Below are 18,140 nucleotides of genomic sequence, written 5' to 3'. Positions count from 1 at the left end.
CTAAGTTGTTTGGGGAGGAGTAGGGGCTTGTCGTTGTTCCTTTGTCAATGGTTTTAGCGAGGGGCTCTTGCATTTACACCGGTTGGGAAGGGTACGACGGAGTATGGGAAAGAAAAGAGTGGGTCTGACGGATTTGACGAGATGGATTGATTGATCGTGGGGGTACAAAGTAGAAACGTAGGCCTCGTTTTCCCGCTTTTTGTTAGGCACACTCTTAATAATCACGATTAAAAGAAACTCTTGTCAATCATCCCCTTAATCTGCAAGGCTTTCTCCAGCCACAGTCTTTTCAGTCTACAGCTCACGCAAGATCTCGCCCGCAGCTTGCCCAACCAGGCCAGCGTATGTGGAGAACATGACGCCCTTCAGTACGCGCTCGCCCTCGCTCTCGACCCAGTAGCCGGCTGCCTTCAGCCTCCGCTTCCACTCCGCCTTGTGCTCGTCGCTCAGCTCGTGCCAGTGCTTCGCTTCGGCGTGCTCGGCAAGCAGGGCCTGCTTGTCCGGGTGCACGTCGACGGCAACGCCGGTGTTCGCCGGGTCGTGGCGCACGACCAGCGCATTCTGCTCGGCGCCCGGGACCGACAACAGGTCTGCAAGCCTTTGTTGGCCGGGAACTGCGGTGGGCACGTCGCTTGCGACAATGGACGAAGCCGTGCTGTGTACTGCGCTGCCGAAGCTTTGCGCGACAGGGAGGGGAACTGGAGTGCCGAAGCGGTGGCGCACGGGCTCGGGCAGGACGTTGATGAGGCGCGTGGCGACGGAGACTTCGGGATACATAAAGAAGTGGACCAGGTAAGCCATGAGGAGGGGGATGAGGAAGGCGAAGTAGGTGTAGGCGATGCGCTGGAAGCGTTCGTCGTCAGGATGCGAGAGCACGTAGCGCGAGTCTTTGTCCTTGGGGTCCAGCGGGCTCAGGGGAAGAGTGTCGACCACGACCGTGTTACCGTAGCTGACAGAGGCCAGACGGATATACTGAGGACCAGGATGCATAGGTGCCTTGGGCTTCTTCTCATCGGTCGAAGGCTGGGAGTCAGGGCCCTGTGCGCGGGCGGGCGAATGAAAAGGCGAGAGGCACAGCTTCGTCATCTGCTGCGGGTGGACGTTCTTGGAGCTTTGGTAGGACCGGAAACGAGAGAACGTGTCCGTGTTGCGAGTGTAGTTGATGGTGTAAATTTCGATGCTGATGTCTTGTCCGGCCACGGCAACCACGCTTTGTCGGTTGCCTTTCTTATCTGTGTCAAGAGCGCAGACGTCCAAGCTGACTGCCTGCTTGATGTGAGAAGGCAGGCTCATCTGGAGTGTCATGATCGCAGGCCCTGTTGGGTAGAGGTGGTAAATGCGAAGCTCGGAACCAGTCCTACCAGGTTTGTTGAGCAGCGCAACGACGTTCTGCGAATCGAGGAATCGAAGGGCGCGGAACTTGGGCCTGGAGGCTGGGTTCTCCGTGGCATCGGGAAATGGCATCTGGTGGATGCGGCGAGGACCGTTAGGCATCTTCTGCACCTGCTTCTTGCTGAAATCATATTGGTATGTCTGCTCGTAGATGTTATAATCCGTGCAGTAAGCCACGCTGAACTCGTCAGTGCCAGCCGTAGCCACATCGAGGTCTGCCACCTCAGCGCCACCATCAGGCTCGATTCGCGTGATAATATCTTCGGAACCGGGGGTCGAGGTCGTTGCATTAAAAACGACCAGCTCCGATTTCTTGGCCAGTCCCGTCGCAATGGCGCCTATCCGCCTACTTCCACCCGCGCGCTTCTGAGCTGGCGAAAGACGCAGTAAGCGTTGATATGTCTCGCTCTTAGCAGATGGCGTGGGCTTGAACAAGCTGTTCCTGCCTAACGAGTTGACATGCCCCTTCTCCTCGTCCGTCTTCTGCTTCTTCCGCGGCGGGTATTTGATCTCGAATGATCGGAAGTGGTCGTTCTTGCCAGCGTTCTGGTTCGTTTGGGACGAATTGATACCGGCGAACGTGATCAGACCATCCTGCGTCGCGAGGCTGGCAAGTGATTGAACAGAGTCTTCGTCTCTCGAAAGGTCGATTTCGGCAACCGTGGAAATGGTAGATCGATCTTGGACATCAAGGACCGCCTATACAGAGCTTTAGAAACGCGAATTCTGAATGTACTGGAATCATTACTGACTATTTGATTAGGGACACCACTACGGCCTTCGCCGCCGCCGCCTCCTACCACCAGATACCCGCGATTGAATGGATCGAAGTCGGCAGCGAAGATGGGAAAGGGCAACGTGGTCTTTGCGAAGGAGACTTTGGGCGACATGGTGGTCGCGGGATCGAATGAGCAGTCTTAGATGAGAACCTCGAGCGAAATATGTACAGGAAATAGGCAAGGGGGCATATACAAGACGAGGTAGGCGAGGGTTGGAAGTTGGCTGGATGCTTTAAACAATGCCATGACGCTGCTGCTAGCGCAGCCCATGTCGCTTTCGGCGCAGCCGCGGAAGCGTTCCGCATGCGCGCTAGTTAACTTTTATTTGCGCTGGCTACACCTGCCCTCTCTTTCTTCTCTTCTGCATCTGCCAGCCGCTCTCGGTTTCGGCATTTCGACAAGCATGGCTTCCGACGCACTGGAAGCTCTGCCAAAAGTGGCATCCTCCCATGATGATCTCACGGACGAGCAGATGGAGGAGCTTCTTGCACAGGCGACCAGTCGGCTGAAGGAGAAGGAGGAAGGCAAGATGTTTGAGTCGGAGGCACCTCAGCAGTTCACTTTCCCCAAGATGGATGCTGGCAACCTGGAGAAACCTTATGCCACTACCAAGGGACACATCACCCAGGCCGACAAGAGCCGCCTCATCGACGACAAGGCCCGCCAGAGCGAGGGCTTGATTCGCAAGGTCGAGGACCCCGTTACGGCGAAGAAGATTGCTGCCGAGGTACGTTTGCATTCATTCATGCCTTTACCCTCTCCCTGTCTATGAGGAAAATATTCCCAATTTTTTCCCTCGAGCAGAGTCGGGGCGCCGTTTTGGTCGCCCTTCTGCCAAAATGAGAGTTTTATTTTTCATAGTTACTCTGAGACACCTCTACCACACTGATTCGACTCGCACATCGTATCGCATGGTACAATTGTTAACAGTTTCACCAGAAAAAGAAGGCCACCGCTGGCACCCAGTGGTACAACCTCCCTCGCACGGACCTCACACCAGAGCTCAAGAGGGATCTTCAGCTGCTGAAGATGCGTAACGTGCTTGACCCGCATCGTCACTACAAGAAGGAAGGTGGCAAGATGCAGGCGCCCGAGTACAGCCAGGTTGGTACCATCATTGAGGGGCCGACCGAGTATCTTTCTGGCAGAATCGAGAACAAGAATCGCAAACGCACGCTTGTCGAAGAAGTCCTTGCCGGCGAACAGCAGAACGGTCGCTTCAAGAAGAAGTATGGCGAGGCTCAAGAGAAGAAGGGCAGCGGCAAGAAGGCTTTCTACAAGGCTCTTAAGGAAAAGAGAAAGGGCGGTGTCAAGAAGGGCTCCGGCTGAACATGCCCTCTGCGTGTCGTGCTTGGAAACAAGTATGGCTCTTGACATTATTTACAGCTGTGACACGATGCGCAAAACCAGCCCCTGCATGTCGAGTGCAGCCTGCTGTCCCGCTTCGAGCACCTCCTCATGGTTCGCTTTTCCGAGGCTTAGCTTCTCCTCGAGCTGCTCCTTGGTCAATCCTTGAAGCTGAGGATCGTCGCCTCTCGGCACCTTCTCCAGCACAGCATTGTTGGTGACCAGGCTGAAGGCGAGAACACGCATACCGCTGTGTCTCGCTACCACGATCTCGGGGACAGTGCTCATTCCCACAACGTCTGCACCAAGCCCATGGAGCAGCCGGCACTCGGATCTGGTCTCGTAGGTCGGCCCAGCTACGAAAGCATAGACACCCTCATGCATCTTTCTGTTGCTGGGCGACTCCTTGCGTAGGTCATTCCAAGCCTCGTGTGCTTGCTGGCGCAGTTGCAGGTCGTATGCATCGGAAAGCGGAGGGAACCTGACACCAAAGTCTTCCTCGTTGGCTCCACGAAGCGGATGGAAACCTACAAGGCCTGCCAGGTTGAGGTGGTCGTTCAAGCAAACGATGTCACCAACAGAATAGGACGGGTTCAAGCCTCCGGCAGCGTTGGTTAGGAGCATGGTCTCGACACCGATGACCTTGCACACGCGGGTTGCGAACGTGACGGCCTCCATGGCATGGCCCTCGTAGAAACTGAGAAAGAAAATCATGAGCGCGCGCGGTCTTTGGCATACTATGTAGATCGGTGGCTACTGACTGCGCTCTGCCGACCAGGAGCATCACAGGGACTTTCTCCTTGCCCAATGTACCAAAAATAAGTTTGCCTGCATGGCCAGCCACTACACGTCTTATCTCAGTTTCCTTTCTTGAAGACCATTTGTGATCCGTGAGTTTAGCTGCTGTCCCGACAGATCACTCACCTGTACTTTGAGGGAAATTTGGTACGTCCTTGTACGCCCACTCTTCTCTCACATCGTCGTTCAACGTCGCAACCAAACCTCCCAGTCCACTGCCACAGACAATCGCAACCCGCGGCTTCGCAAGCGCAGGCGGCAAAGCGAGTCTCAGGAACTCGACCGTTGCGGTCGCTTTGCTGAACGCATTGTCTGCCATCTCGTCTTGTGCTTCGAACAGCGACAAACTCAGGTTGTTGAAGGAGTGGTAGAGGTTCGCGGCGTGGTGCAGGAGGTCCATTCTTTTCGCCACGTTGTCCGCGAAGGGCAGAAGGTGGGCGGTGGTGGGGTTTGTTCGGTGGATCTTCGCCAAGCGGCGACTTCCAGGCGGCTGGCTTGTGAAGGTGGGCCTGAGGTTTGGAGCTTGACCTGGGCGCGGACTTCCACCGCGGTCTCTTTCTGCTCATTCACGACTTGCTAAAGGTTGTCGATTGTACACCAACTGCAGGCACGTGATTGACAGGTAGTGCAGCCGTAAGTGGAACTCACTTTCTTCTTGCCGATTCATTATCACCGCGCGCGAAGCTCGCAACACCGCAGACGCAGGTCCAGGCCCAGGCCCAAGCGCAAAGATGGGATCCGACTCTGAGCCTGAGATTGAGCAAAACGATGAGCTACAGAAGTTTCTAGGTACTACGTCTTTTGGAAAACAAACGCGACAGAAACCAAAAGACGACAGCGTGCAGAAGCAGGTGGAGTCAACCAAGAGATCCGTCCCAGAGGAGTCGAGGCCCGGCAAGGCCTCGCGCAAGGCGAAAGACAGCGACGATGATAGTGACGACGACGACGACGAGAGTGATGACGAGGATGAATTTCCCGTCTCGCACGAGATGATCATCAAGACGCATGACAAGGCCGTCACTGCTGTCACCCTGGACCCGTCTGGATCGCGCTTGGTGACGGGTTCCATGGACTGCTCGCTGAAGCTCCATGATTTTGCTTCTATGACACCGACCACGATACGAGCTTTCCGATCTGTCGATCCTACAGAATCGAAAAGCTCGAACGCGGAGAGCCATCCAATTAACCAAGTCATCTTCAATCCAATCTCGGCTGGGCACATATTGACCACCACTGCCCTCCCTCAAGCACGGGTGCTTTCAAGAGAAGGAGACATGCTGGTAGAATTTGCCAAGGGTGACATGTACCTACGAGATATGCATCACACAAAAGGCCATGTCTCAGAAGTGACGACAGGAACATGGCATCCCACTGATCGCAACCTCTGTGTAACGGCTGGAACGGACAGCACTCTACGAATTTGGGATATCAACAATGCAAGGAGCCAAAAGGAGGTCATAGTACATAAGTCTAAGGCTGCTGGCTCAGCTGGACGATCTCGTATGACTGCGGTGGCATGGGGTTCGCCCATGCAAGGTGGAAACAACATCCTCGTAGCTACCGCCCTCGACGGTACCATGTCGATGTGGAATGGCGAAGGGCCATACAGCAGGCCTGCCGCTGAGATACGAGAAGCTCATGCGCCGAATACCTGGACCAGTGGAGTGGACATCAGTGCAGACGGAAGACTAGTAGTCACGCGAGGCGGCGATGATACCATCAAGACTTGGGATACCCGCAAATTCAAGCAACCGCTGGCTACCATATCACATGCTTCAACCTCTGCGCAATACGCATCGACAAGTATCCGATTCACATCGAACTCAGCAAACATCATTACAGGCTCTGAGACCGGTCACCTGCACATTCTCAATCCTGCCACTCTGCGCCCTGAACTCGTCACACCAGTCACACGGGGATCTGCTCTAATCACCGCGACATGGCACCCCAAAATCAACCAGATCATCACTGGTTCTGCAAATGGTGAGACACACATTCTGTACAACCCAAACACTTCTACTGGAGGCGCCAACTTCGTCATGTCACGTGCTCCCAAACGCCGCCATGTCGACGACGACCCGAATTTCACCACGGATCTTTCGCAGGGCATCTCGAACGACGCTGTCATCCTCCCTGGTGGCTCAGCACCGTCTGCCACCTCCTTCGCCGCACGCCACCCCAACGTCGGTTTAACGGCCTCTGGTCGCAGCAGGGATCCTAGACGCCCGCATGTGCCACAAACTACACCATTCGCGAAGGGAAACCCCGACGAGGGCTACGTCAAGAGCCAGATCCCTCTCAGCAGTCTGCGTGACGAGGATCCGCGTGAAGCTCTACTCAAATACGCGGACAAGGCGAAGAATGACCCGCTGTTTACGAATGCTTGGAAGGAGACGCAGCCGGAGACGATCTATGCTGAAGTGAGCGACGATGAAGAGGAGCCGGACAAGAAGAAGCAGAAGCAGTAGGTTGAGATCTCGTGGTGAGCTACCGCCTTAGACGAATAGCCATAATACCCTATGCAGGTTCCGTGAAGCGTATGCCATGCGCCTCTTTCTCCATACCCTACAGTATACAATTTCCACATTCACTTTCCTGTCTCAACATTCTCCTGCTGTACAGCAACCGAGCTCCGCCTCCTCTCAAATTCGGCCAGACTACCCTTCTTTTCGCCGATACCAGACTCTTGAACTTCCTGGAAAGAGAGAGCAGGGCGGAAACTCTTGCTCTTCCACGCCTTCGAGACTAGACCGTACAACTCGTCGACCTGCTCGAGCGCCAGGCCCTTGGTCTCGTATATCATTGCCCAGACGAAAGCGATGCATACGAAGCTGAATATCTAGTTAGCGGGTGTTCTAAACCCCAACAATTGTTTTATAGTGGACTCACCAGAAAGAACCCCAGATGAAGAACACGCGAGATTGCAAGTTCCCTTGGTCCTCGTCGACCATGTACGGTGTCACAAAGGCGATGATGAAGTTCAGAAGCCAGTTCGTCGCGGTAGTCTTGAGTAAATGTCAGTGGTACTCTCGACTGCAATAGACCTCCAACTTGGAATACTCACCATGGAGAGGCACTTGGCGCGGACTTTGAGCGGGAACAGCTCTCCCGTCACGACCCAAGCAACCGGACCCCAGGAGCTCGCAAAGAAGAAGATGTAAATGCAGACGAAGGCGATAGCGGTCTGCTGAGCAGGAAGATCGGACGTGCCGGCCACTGTTCCTGTGATGGCGACAATGAATTGGCAGACGGCCATGCCGGCCGCACCCATGAGGAGCAGGTTGCGGCGACCCATCTTTTCGACCAAGTAAAGGCCAGGGAATGTCGAGACGACGTTGACGCAGCTGACCCTTCGTTAGTCGCGGAGGGATTTCATATCGGGCAAGTCGACTCACTTAGTGATGACTTGAATGATGAATGGGTTTTGGAAGCCGGAACGCTCGAAGTAAGCTGCAGGTGTGTCAGGAGGACAGGCTCTACGCAATACACTACTGCGAGGGTGGCATTGACGCACCTGTGCCGTAATAGAAAATGAAATTCACACCAGTCAATTGTTGCAGAGCCTGATTTGCGTTAACCGATCTGTCGCGGTTTAATAAAGCAGTGAAATTCAGATAGAATAGCTTACCTGAAGCAGACAACCAGTCAAGAGACGTTTGCCAATGTTGCCACGGAAGCAATCCAAATATGTGGCCTTCGAAATACTCATCTCGTAGCTGCCAATTTGGTCAGTAGTCTTTCTGGGCATTGAGTTCAATCTTGACGGACTTGTGGTTGGCTGCAACCTCAGCAAGCTCCTCAACGATAGCTGGGTGATCTGTGGGAAGTCGACGCAGCTTTGCGAGCGCTTTGGCGGCCTATAATGAGATCAGGATCGTGACACTTATCGCCAAAAATGTTGGGGCGTTGGTTCACCTGTTCATGCTTGTCTTGTTTGATGAGGAAGCGCGGCGTCTCGGGCAGAAAGAATAGTCCAATGCAGATGATGATGGACCAAGCGAACTGGACCGCAATTGGGATCCTATAAGACCCCGTATCATTGCGGTTCCTTGTCGCATAATTGACAATGGCCGCAAGAAACAATCCAATGGTGATAGCAAGCTGATATGCTCCGACAATCGTGCCTCGTATCCATTTAGGTGAGGTTTCAGACTGGTACAGTGGCACCATCGCAGAGATCAACCCGACGCCCAACCCGGCAAAAAAACGGCCAGCGACAAAAATCTCTTGACTTCCAGTCGTCACTGTCTGCAAGATGACTCCGAGGTTGAATACGATAGCGCAGCTACTGATGATACCCCATCGACGGCCTAGGTTATCGGCGACTGGGGCGGCGAACAAGGCACCGAAGAACGTTCCTGCCGAGAGAATGGAAACGATCAGGGACTCTTGTGGAGCGGTGATGGCTTCGTTGTTACCAGTAGAGAACGAATTTTGCCAGCTAGAAGGTCTCTTGTCAGTACGCTATGGAGCGACGCTACGGTCTGACAGTCTCACTGGAGGCGTTTTGTCAGTCAGGTATGATCGGACGATTATCTAGCATCTTGAGTACCCACCTAAGGCATAGCCAGGATACCACTGATAGTGCCAGTATCGTAGCCGAACAGCACTCCGCCGAACGCGACGAACAGACCTACAGCAATGGCAGGCCATGCCTGCTAGAAGTCAGCGATCGCGACTGCAATAAAAAGAGGAGCAGTATGTCAACGCACGGCACCCGCCACATCGTCGGGCTTCTTCAGACGGATGCCCATTTTGACAATCGATTCCGACTTCGATGGGTTTGCGTCGTGAGGGAGAAGACAAGAGTACGGTTCTGATAGGGGTCTCAGGCAGGAGCCGATGCTGCAGCTCACAGTGGGGGCACCATTGTTGAATAAGTATTCTGACAGCGAGAGCACAGAGTCTGCGGGACTCAAGCACCAAGGATGCCGGTGATTTCTGACCAGACCAATTTTGTCAAGCCTATGCGGTCACATGGCGTAGAATGGGATTCCGTGAGCGGCATACGATCACACTCGCGCGGTGCCATGTCGGCGCGCGTGGTGTGCCATGGGGTCTAAACCTTGGTGGCCAACCCCATGGGAAAAGAGTGGATCAAAGGATTATAGTACGCTTGGACGGAGCGCATATTGGCGCCGAGACCTTGAAATGTAGCTTGAGGGAATGGAAGTCGCCGAGCAGTCCCATCTTCCAGATGAAAAGGGCCGTCGGGACTGAACCACGGCTATGCCATTGTGGCGAAGGGCAACGCATCTGTCGCAGAACCGTCAAGCTTCAGAGCAGGCCAAAGACATGCCTCTACGTGGATATGAATTGATGCGAGATCGTGGATATGGAAGAGCGGTGATGTCGCAGGTGCAGCCTGACTGAGCGGGGATCTTTCTGGGCATGATAGCGGGGGCGGGAATGCTGGCTCTGGTTCGGCAGACGAGAGGAAGTCCAAGGATTTCCAAGAAAGACAAGGAAATGAATGCGAACGCTCATTCGGACCGATTTGAGATGGATGACAATCTTTGTCGATGCATGTGTAAGTAAGGCACGAGCTTAGAGGGAGGTTTGTGTCGCATGCTCGATCAGACATATCGATATATCATGACTACCGCTCGTCGGAAAGGTTGAGGTCCATGAAGTTCCATGATAGAGTCGATTATTTTTGATGATCTCTATTTTGTAGAAAGAAAAAACAATTTATGTGCTACTACCTTTGAGGTTCCATTGGCTTTCGGAACCAGATTTCCACAAGGAGAACATTTCAGATATACTAGAACGTATCGACGCCTTCCCAAGCCTACAAGATTTCGGGTACGCGATAGGACTCCAAATTTATTATTAGAATGGTCAGTCGTGCAGATTTGTATGTTTTGATCCCAGAGAAGGCACACTACAGCGCACGCAATGTGGACCTGGCGGGCTGTTGTGTCCTTCTTCGAGGTGATTCACGCTTATGCTATGGCCGAGGCCATTCAATCGCTGCCTTTTGAGAATGGCGAAGTCTGCGACCACGGTGTTGAGGTATGGCTGGCACACTGAGAGGTCACGGGTGATAACGAGGAAGGTTGCTGGCATGGCTCGGTCCTTCGGCAAAGCTCGACCCCGCCGCCTTCGCGTCCTGTACCCACATCCATAGGCGAGGCAGATGCCGAAGGCACGAACATACACGCAGATTGTTTGTAGTGACAGCTCATAGATAGACATCACTGAAGAACCGTATACGGAACGGTGCTATTGACTGCTGCAGTATCAGTCTCAACGCCCAGCTTTCTCTCGACTTCGGACTCATCCAATCCGACAACTCCACGATTGTCTCACACTGCTTCGACTTCATCTTCATTGATTCGATATGACCTGGGAAGAAATCAGCCAGCAAGCCTGTGCCAGGCTGGATGCTTCAATTCCATCTCAATGGCGAATTCCTTCAGACAAGCTTCCTCCTGCAGAACAGGCCGATGTTATGGACTTTCCATACAAGTCAGGCTTGTTTTCCGAGCGTGATATCGCAATTACCACTTCTTCTGCTACTGACATCGTCAAACACATTGCGGTAGGCGAGTGGAAAGCAGAAGATGTCACAAGAGCGTTTTGCAAAAGAGCGGCAATCACCCATCAATTGGTACGAAACATCTCAAACCTGAATTCCATTCTCCGCTAAGAAGTTTGTAGACCAATTGTCTGACTGTGATGATGTTCGATGATGCGATTGACCGTGCGAAACATTTGGACGACCATCTCAAACGTACCGGAAAGACTGTAGGTCCGCTTCATGGCCTCCCTATCTCACTGAAAGACAACTTCAACATCATTGGCAAGACCAGTGCCACCGGCTTTTGTGCTTGGGCAGATGAGCCCATGAAGCATGAAAGTACCATCGTAGGAATTTTGAGAGACTTGGGAGCCGTCGCATACGTTAAAACGAACGTGCCTACTGCTATGATGATTGCAGAGTCTGTCAATAATTGCTACGGAAGGTACGGATTACCAAGCCCTAATGGAACAAACATCCAAGATCTAACAAAAAGCAGAACAGTAAACCCTCGCAACCGAATGCTCACTTCAGGTGGCTCCTCTGGTGGCGAGTCCGCATTGATCACAGCATTCGGTAGCCCGCTGGGCGTGGGCACAGACATTGGTGGATCTCTGAGGATCCCTGCAGCAATGACTGGCATTTTCACCATTCGCCCTTCGTATGGCAGATTCCCTCACTTCGATGCTCGTAGCGGCATGGCTGGCCAGGAAGCAGTCGGCAGCGTCCACGGACCAATGGCTCGTTCCATCGCGGACCTCAAGCTTTTTGCCGAGAACGTCGTGAACGCTCGCCCCTGGCTGAAGGACCCTAAATGCATCGAGATACCATGGCGTCCTGTGACTCTTCCAGAGCGTCTCAAGATCGCCGTGTTGTGGCACGACGATGTTGTCCAGCCTACGCCGCCTGTTACGCGGGCTCTGCGAGAAGTTGCCGCTCGGCTCAAGGAACGCGGCCATGAGGTTGTTGAATGGGACGCCAGAGGCCACAAGACTGCTCTGGAGCTCCTCGCAATATTCTTCACGGCTGATGGTGGCAAGAGCATCAAGAAGATCCTCGAAGCGGCCAACGAGCCCTGGCGCCCGGAAATGGCAGCTTACGAGGCAGCTAATGAACTCGGAGTCTACGATCTGTGGCAATTGCAGAGACAGCGCACAGACTTGGGCAAAATGTATCTCGACAAGTGGGCCACGAGCGGTGGCGTCGATGCAATTCTCTTGCCCACGACGCCGTACGCTGCCGTGAAGAACGGTCAGTTCAAGTACGTCGGGTACACTGGCGTGTTCAACATCCTCGATTACACCGCCGTGTCTTTCCCGACGGGCTTACATGCCGACAAGAATCTGGACGTGGTACCGGCAGACTTCAAACCCCTGAATGACATGGATGAGACTACCGCGAAAGATTACGATGCAGCAGCTGTGCACGGTATGCCTATCAGCCTGCAGCTTGCAGGAAGGCGGCTGCAGGAAGAGAAGATGCTGGAAGTGGCAGAGAGAGTGGTTAAAGATTTGATATGGTAAAGCTTAATCTTCTCATGGATAGATCTCGGCAGTCGCAGATTTCGAGCCCTTTTTGAGCCTAGCAATCGTACTTTATGCCACGACAAAACCGGCAGTAGCCCCATTTGCAGCCTGTAGGACAGTAACGACGGGCTTAGTCTGTATGGAGCTCTGACGTCGCTATTCTAAAAGATCGAGAGGCCTCCACCTACGCCTGCCATTGTCAAGCCCAGTTATGATTCCATGCTTCCTCGGAAAGGTAACGGACTCTAGTAGCGGAGTTGATTGATTGATATCACCAAGCTGATCGTCCCTCGCCGCCGGAGAGTCTGAAGAGTGCGGTCTGAGATCAAGTCACAGGGCCTCCCTAGCCGGCTGCAAACCTTCCTGTGAATCAGTACCTGATTCTGAAGACTGAGGAGAGACGCCGCCTGGTGTGAGAAGCGGTCCGGTGAGTCTGTCTACACCGATGCTTTCACTGCTGCCGTTTAACAGATCCTCCATACGGAGCCTGAGCTCCAATCTCAAGATTGCGGCTCTCAAGAAATCGCGTCTGGCGGACAGCTCAATCTGCTGGCCGTAGAGATTTTCCAGATCCTCGAGCACTCGTCCAATGTTGCCCGCCGCGTGGATTTGGATATTTTCGACGTATTCAACGATTTCTCCCACACCCGAGCGAAGTAAGTTGACGTGTTCGGGCTGGTTCGTGGATTGAGGCGCATCATAAGGGGGTGGCTGGTTTTCGGAATTCGCAAGCTCACTGCCCGATAAAAGGCGCGGATCCTGGCAGTGGGTGTCACCTTCGATCAGGTTCAGGAAAGGTCCTTCGTGACTCTCAGCGACCGAAGACTGATCGGTGGTGATCTTGAGACTGGCAGTAGCCTTCTTCAGTCTCGGACTACCACAAAGCTCGGACGCAGCATCGTCTTCAAAGATGCGTTCGCTGGTGTACATTGCAGAAACAGGCTCTTGCATAGATGTTGCAAGATGCTGTGTACCGTGATCAGGCTGCTCGGCGGGGAAAGAAGCGTGGTGGTCTGTCGACATGGGATCTTGGGCTTCCGTGATTTCTTTCCTGTCAGAAGGTCATTGCGAGCGTCAGTATACGACCATATTGAGCTTAAGCTTCTCATGATCTTACTTCGGATCAGGTGAGCCTGCCATTATCAGTGACGTGATATTGCTGACGTTGATCGATATGGCAGTCTTGGTAGAAGGTGATTGTGGGGATTAGTAGATAGAGCGAGCGAAGAGGCCCGAGTGCGTGAGTCGAATTGCATTTATAGTTGGAGGAGCCAACATGGCTGTCATTGAAGGCCGTGAAGAGGGTATTGACTAGAGACGGGCAAACGTCGTGCTGGATGCTTGCGTTATTGGCACCGTCATTGCCTCGATTATTGCGCTGTCGTAGTTCCAGAACCTGCTGCTCGTTGCATGATCGCATGTGTTTTGAATGAGACTGACATAAACTACTCGTCAATCGCGACATCATAGTTAGAGCTCTTTGTAATACTTTCAATGCATATAAAGTAAGTAATCGATAGGACAGACGTTGTGTAGGGTCGATACTATCGACACTCAACAATGCACCTTTCCTTAGGTCCGTGGAGCCTTTAACGCCAACTCTAATTCGTAACGAGGAGAACATAGGCCCAATTGAGACATTGCCAGCACTGCGGCATGGGTTAAGCGCATTGACTGACGGCCTTCGACACATAAATAGTAGCACCACTGCTTGCTCGTGTGGCAAGCCTGCTATCATAGAGCGCCATTTCAAACATTCGAATCATACCAAAATCTACGTTTGCTAGAATCTCATGAATCATATGTAAAGACATGACCCAGGCTCGAGCTGTCATCATCGGTCTCTATGCAAGGCTGCTGGCGCTTGCCTGTAAGTTTGTCAAGGTCCTGTCATCAATCACAGCATGTTCGTACTCGTGACATGAAGCGGACGCTCCGTCGTATACCGGTCGGTGATGTGACTGCTCTCGCTGGAATCTTGGCCTTGGAAATGGTGAGGGTATAGCGGGGTTGGAGGTCCCAGCTGCGATGATTCTGTGAGATCGATTGTGAACGTGTCTGATTGCCATCCCTTCTCCGGGACGGATGACCCGTGGTCTCATTGAAGGCCGCGATAGAAGCCGTGTGCATTGCTTTGTCGCCTATGGATTCCCAAGGAAAAAGAAAAAGAAAAAAACGTTAGCAACAGACGCGGGTACATCCATCATCCCACATCATGCAGTACATTACCGTTTCTAGATGCATATATAATATTTTACACTCGCGAACTGTATCCTCCACCCCTACCGAGGCCGCCTACACCTCCTTTCCTCGCGTACCATTTCCTGGCCTCGTCGACCCACAGAACGAGACTAGCCATGGAAACTAGCTTGATTAAGTCCATGAGACCCAGTGCCTCCGTCTGGAAGACACGTTGCAGAGGAGGGAAATAGATGACGAGGCCTTGGCCGAGCAGACTGCCGAGGACAGCGTAGTTGAACATCTTGTTCGCGCCTTTGCCCCAGAGCGGGACTTCGCCGGCAAGGACCGATTTGGTTGATGAACGACATGCGAGAGCGTTCACCATGTCGAAAAGGACGAATTGGGTGAAAGTCAGAGTTGTGTCGCGGTCGGAGACCGAGTGCTCGAGGAGGTCTTCGTTCGTGAGGTTGGAGACGTAGGTGAAGAGAGTGCCGAGCATGATGACAACGGCAGATTGAAGGACACGGCGGATTAGGCGGGGTTGGAGGACGCGGGCATTGCGTGGACGAGGTCCCTCGCGGAGGAGGGCTGGGTCGACTGGTTCGACGCCGAGAGACTGGGCAGGGGGGCCATCCATGAGGATATCTAAGAAATTTGTTAGCAGGTGGTATGAAAATCCTGCTGCAATAGTACTTACTGATCCACAGGATTTGCATGGCATTGAGAGGATTGCGCCAGCCGCCCAGACTGCTGAACATGACCAAGCCCAGAGCAGCAGCACTAGTGCTCAACTGGAAGGTCAGGAAGTTCTGGATGTTGTGGAAAATGCCCTTCCCCTCCTCGATCGCGCTGAGGATGGTGCTGAAATCGTCATCGGTAAGAATCATGTCAGCAGCCTCCTTCGCCACGTCAGTGCCTAATTTGCCCATGCTGATGCCAATATCAGCCTTCTTCAAGGCAGGGGCGTCGTTGACACCGTCACCAGTCATAGCCACGACATCGCCGCGCCTTTGCAATGCGTCGATGATCTTGAGCTTGTGGTCGGGGCTGGTTCGCGCAAAGATAGAAACTCTGTTCATAGCCTCTGCAAGTTCGGACTCACTCATGTGGTCGAGCTGATCGCCTCTGAGAACAGGAGAGCCAAGAGCGGAAGACATGTTGATAGGCATGCCCAGTCTCTTAGCAATCGCGACAGCTGTGATGTCGGCATCACCAGTGATCATGATTACCTTCACGCCACCAGCAATTAGTCGGCGAATGCTTCGGTCAACGCCAGGACGCGGCGGATCAGACATGCCGACAAGACCAGCGAAAGTCAAGCCACTGTAGATCGTATCCGGGTCTGACTGGCTTGCTGGAGTGCTGGAACCATTGGTACGAGAGCGGTTGAGAGATGGCTTGCCGGACCGGGCAGGTCCAGAAGCGAAAGCCAATACTCGAAGACCATCTTCAGCCATCTTTGTGGCAGCGACGTTAACTTCTGCCTTGCGCTTCTCATCGAGAACAACCTCGCCACCCTGGTCGGTGAGGTACGTATCGCACCGGCCAAGAACCCTCTCGAGAGCACCTTTGATGTACGCGATATCTTCACCACCCTGGCCTTCAATGACACAACCCATCCACTTCCGTTCGCTGGAGAAAGGAGTTTCCTGTTTGCGCTCTCCAATTCGCTCTCGAACATCATGCTCACCAAAAGCATCGATGAGGTCGAGGCAAGCCACATCTGTGGGCTGGCCAGTCCACCTGCTTCTAACGTTGTTCGCGTCGTCGCCACCGGTACTAGCCAGGACGGCGGCGGTAGCGGCTGTCGTTGCACCGCCAGAAACGCCGCTGTTCAGACGTGCGTTGTTGACGATGTTCGCCACCCTAATGATCCTCTGGGTCTGTGGTGTGTTGGGGGTATCTCTGTGGACAGCTTTGGCATCTTTTGGTGTCTCGTCTCCAAAAGCCCAAAGCTTGGCGACCGTCATGTGGTTCATGGTGAGCGTGCCAGTCTTGTCGCTACACACCACATTTACGCTGCCCAATGTCTCAACGCTAGGCAACCGGCGCACGATAGCATTCCTCTTGCTCATACGAAGGACACCGAGTGCCAGGGTTACCGTGACGATGATAGGTAGACCTTCCGGAATCGCAGCCACTGCCAGAGATACGCCGATTTGAAAAAGCTCCAGGAATTTCCTGCCGCGCCACATACCAACCAGCATGATCAGTCCAATGACACCAAATGACATGTAACTCAAGTCCTTGCCGAGACGATCCATAGAGAGCTGTAGCGGCGTCCTCGGGCTTTCGATTTCTTGAAGAGATGCACTGATAGCACCGAACTCGGTGTCACCACCAGTGCTGATAACGATGCCCTGACCGTATCCCGAGCGAACAAGCGTGCCCATGAATGCGATGTTGGTTTGCTCGTTGAGGCGAAGATCAGAAGCGCGTTGCGAATAGTGAGGAGTGAGAGAACCATTTTGGCTGGCTGTCCTGGATAGCGTCTCCGAGACTTTGTGCACCGGCTCGTTTTCTCCAGTGAGATTGCTCTCATCGATCGTGAGATCAGCCGCGTGAGTTATCCGAATATCTGCTGGTACTCGATCTCCCGTGGAAAACAGCACCAGGTCACCCGTAACCAGTTGCGACGCAGAGATATCTGTGCTCGCCTTCTCCGCAGCAGGAAAATCTGCAGTGCCAGGCCCTTTTGTATGTCCATTCTCTTGCGATGCGGGAGGCTGCTCGCTCTTTCCACTAGCGACGTTGCTCCGAATGACATGCGCGCTGTGCGGGACCAGCTGGTTTAATGCTTCCAAGCTCTTTTCACTCCGGTACTCCTGAATGAACGCCACCGTCACAACGATAGTCACAGCGACCGCGATGCTTATAGCATCCTCATAATTGCCCATGATGGCTGAGATAGCCGCGCTTGCCAGCAGGAGCAGGATGAGTGTCTCCTGAAATTGCTTGACAAAGCGAAGCCATAGCGGCTCTGGTTCCTCGTGTGGTAGCTCGTTCGGTCCTTGAACGTGCCATCGCGTAGTAGCATCCGACGGATGAAGTCCATGCGTTAGAGATGTCGACAGGCGATCGGCAACCTGGTCAGCTGAAAGTGTCGCGTGCTCAGAGGTGATGGATTGTTGTCCGGCGACTTTCAGCCTGCTTTTTGCGCGAGTGTGACCTTTTAACTGCTCCTCGGGAGGGTGTGGTGTGAGGGATCGCGCGGCATGCGACGGAGGCTGCTCATTGTACTGTGGGAGCGACTGGGACGAGTTTGTGGACATATTCTCGCCGCCATCCAGGCCCGGCAGGGAAAGGCCAGGTCAGTGCTCCTGATGCAGGGCAGGAGTCGAAGAGGAATCTGGTTGGCGTTGTCGTCCTGCAAAATTTACCGGCAGCATCCAGCAGGCGATGACAGGCCGTAGGGGGGGGCAAGACAAACACGCAACGTTCGCTAGCGAGGGCGTAGGAGGTAGATCATGGACGGTCCGTAAACGTGAAGGCGATCCGCGTCAGGTAGCATTGGCTTTAGGGCTACGTAGGAGGTGGCGGCCTGGATGCCTGATCCGGCGAGGCATCATCCGGGGATCTTCCTGCAGAAGCCCA

General features: G+C 53.6%; 8 protein-coding genes across 8 annotated transcripts; 3 read left to right on the top strand and 5 right to left on the bottom strand.

Annotated features, from left to right (window-relative positions):
* Nucleotides 1-132: 132 nt before the first annotated feature.
* On the bottom strand, nt 133-2,393 carry WHR41_08589 (uncharacterized protein). The gene is made up of 2 exons (XM_069377193.1): nt 2,145-2,393; nt 133-2,091 (listed from the first exon to the last, which is right to left on the bottom strand). The coding sequence occupies exons 1-2, from the start codon at nt 2,280-2,282 to the stop codon at nt 295-297; spliced, it is 1,935 nt and encodes a 644-aa protein (XP_069225817.1). The 5' UTR covers nt 2,283-2,393; the 3' UTR covers nt 133-294.
* A 150-nt stretch (nt 2,394-2,543) lies between these two features.
* On the top strand, nt 2,544-4,366 carry WHR41_08588 (uncharacterized protein). The gene is made up of 2 exons (XM_069377192.1): nt 2,544-2,898; nt 3,111-4,366. Exons 1-2 carry the CDS (start codon nt 2,575-2,577, stop codon nt 3,498-3,500), a joined length of 714 nt encoding a protein of 237 aa, XP_069225818.1. The 5' UTR covers nt 2,544-2,574; the 3' UTR covers nt 3,501-4,366.
* Nucleotides 3,476-4,736, bottom strand: WHR41_08587 (uncharacterized protein). Its single transcript, XM_069377191.1, has 3 exons — nt 4,443-4,736; nt 4,280-4,361; nt 3,476-4,215 (listed from the first exon to the last, which is right to left on the bottom strand). The coding sequence occupies exons 1-3, from the start codon at nt 4,714-4,716 to the stop codon at nt 3,552-3,554; spliced, it is 1,020 nt and encodes a 339-aa protein (XP_069225823.1). The 5' UTR covers nt 4,717-4,736; the 3' UTR covers nt 3,476-3,551.
* Nucleotides 4,737-5,047: 311 nt separating this feature from the next.
* On the top strand, nt 5,048-6,784 carry WHR41_08586 (uncharacterized protein; the record flags this gene model as incomplete). The annotated part of the gene is made up of 1 exon (XM_069377190.1): nt 5,048-6,784. One exon carries the CDS (start codon nt 5,048-5,050, stop codon nt 6,782-6,784), a length of 1,737 nt encoding a protein of 578 aa, XP_069225824.1.
* Nucleotides 6,759-8,486, bottom strand: WHR41_08585 (uncharacterized protein; the record flags this gene model as incomplete). The annotated part of the gene is made up of 8 exons (XM_069377189.1): nt 6,759-7,147; nt 7,206-7,321; nt 7,381-7,660; nt 7,712-7,766; nt 7,831-7,879; nt 7,945-8,032; nt 8,085-8,173; nt 8,232-8,486. 8 exons carry the CDS (start codon nt 8,484-8,486, stop codon nt 6,904-6,906), a joined length of 1,176 nt encoding a protein of 391 aa, XP_069225825.1. The 3' UTR covers nt 6,759-6,903.
* Nucleotides 8,487-8,872: 386 nt separating this feature from the next.
* WHR41_08584 (uncharacterized protein) lies at nt 8,873-9,343 on the bottom strand (the record flags this gene model as incomplete). Its single annotated transcript, XM_069377188.1, has 2 exons — nt 9,029-9,343; nt 8,873-8,971 (listed from the first exon to the last, which is right to left on the bottom strand). Exons 1-2 carry the CDS (start codon nt 9,068-9,070, stop codon nt 8,873-8,875), a joined length of 141 nt encoding a protein of 46 aa, XP_069225826.1. The 5' UTR covers nt 9,071-9,343.
* A 1,118-nt stretch (nt 9,344-10,461) lies between these two features.
* Nucleotides 10,462-12,450, top strand: WHR41_08583 (uncharacterized protein). Its single transcript, XM_069377187.1, has 3 exons — nt 10,462-10,929; nt 10,980-11,284; nt 11,339-12,450. Exons 1-3 carry the CDS (start codon nt 10,660-10,662, stop codon nt 12,360-12,362), a joined length of 1,599 nt encoding a protein of 532 aa, XP_069225819.1. The 5' UTR covers nt 10,462-10,659; the 3' UTR covers nt 12,363-12,450.
* A 2,093-nt stretch (nt 12,451-14,543) lies between these two features.
* Nucleotides 14,544-18,014, bottom strand: WHR41_08582 (uncharacterized protein). The gene is made up of 2 exons (XM_069377186.1): nt 15,244-18,014; nt 14,544-15,191 (listed from the first exon to the last, which is right to left on the bottom strand). Exons 1-2 carry the CDS (start codon nt 17,816-17,818, stop codon nt 14,620-14,622), a joined length of 3,147 nt encoding a protein of 1,048 aa, XP_069225820.1. The 5' UTR covers nt 17,819-18,014; the 3' UTR covers nt 14,544-14,619.
* Between the last annotated feature and the right edge of the window lie 126 nt (nt 18,015-18,140).

The sequence above is a fragment of the Cladosporium halotolerans genome (genome assembly GCF_011745625.1).
Source record: "Cladosporium halotolerans strain TM138-S3 chromosome Unknown Sca45, whole genome shotgun sequence".
NCBI classification, from domain to species: Eukaryota; Fungi; Ascomycota; class Dothideomycetes; order Cladosporiales; family Cladosporiaceae; genus Cladosporium; species Cladosporium halotolerans.
This window is presented reverse-complemented; position numbering and strand designations above follow the sequence as displayed.

Excerpts from the sequence above, each read along its gene's own strand:
- WHR41_08582 (XM_069377186.1), bottom strand. The coding sequence starts at position 17,818 with ATGTCCACAAACTCGTCCCAGTCGCTCCCACAGTACAATGAGCAGCCT. Across the intron at positions 15,192-15,243 it reads CATGCAAATCCTGTGGATCA|ATATCCTCATGGATGGCCCC; the intron begins GTAAGTACTATT and ends CAAATTTCTTAG.
- WHR41_08587 (XM_069377191.1), bottom strand. The coding sequence starts at position 4,716 with ATGGACCTCCTGCACCACGCCGCGAACCTCTACCACTCCTTCAACAAC. Across the intron at positions 4,362-4,442 it reads AAATTTCCCTCAAAGTACAG|TGGCTGGCCATGCAGGCAAA; the intron begins GTGAGTGATCTG and ends TAAGACGTGTAG. Across the intron at positions 4,216-4,279 it reads CTCCTGGTCGGCAGAGCGCA|TTTCTACGAGGGCCATGCCA; the intron begins GTCAGTAGCCAC and ends TTTCTTTCTCAG.
- WHR41_08588 (XM_069377192.1), top strand. The coding sequence starts at position 2,575 with ATGGCTTCCGACGCACTGGAAGCTCTGCCAAAAGTGGCATCCTCCCAT. Across the intron at positions 2,899-3,110 it reads CGAAGAAGATTGCTGCCGAG|AAAAAGAAGGCCACCGCTGG; the intron begins GTACGTTTGCAT and ends CAGTTTCACCAG.
- WHR41_08583 (XM_069377187.1), top strand. The coding sequence starts at position 10,660 with ATGACCTGGGAAGAAATCAGCCAGCAAGCCTGTGCCAGGCTGGATGCT. Across the intron at positions 10,930-10,979 it reads CGGCAATCACCCATCAATTG|ACCAATTGTCTGACTGTGAT; the intron begins GTACGAAACATC and ends AGAAGTTTGTAG. Across the intron at positions 11,285-11,338 it reads GTCAATAATTGCTACGGAAG|AACAGTAAACCCTCGCAACC; the intron begins GTACGGATTACC and ends AACAAAAAGCAG.
- WHR41_08589 (XM_069377193.1), bottom strand. The coding sequence starts at position 2,282 with ATGTCGCCCAAAGTCTCCTTCGCAAAGACCACGTTGCCCTTTCCCATC. Across the intron at positions 2,092-2,144 it reads GTGGTGTCCCTAATCAAATA|GCGGTCCTTGATGTCCAAGA; the intron begins GTCAGTAATGAT and ends AGCTCTGTATAG.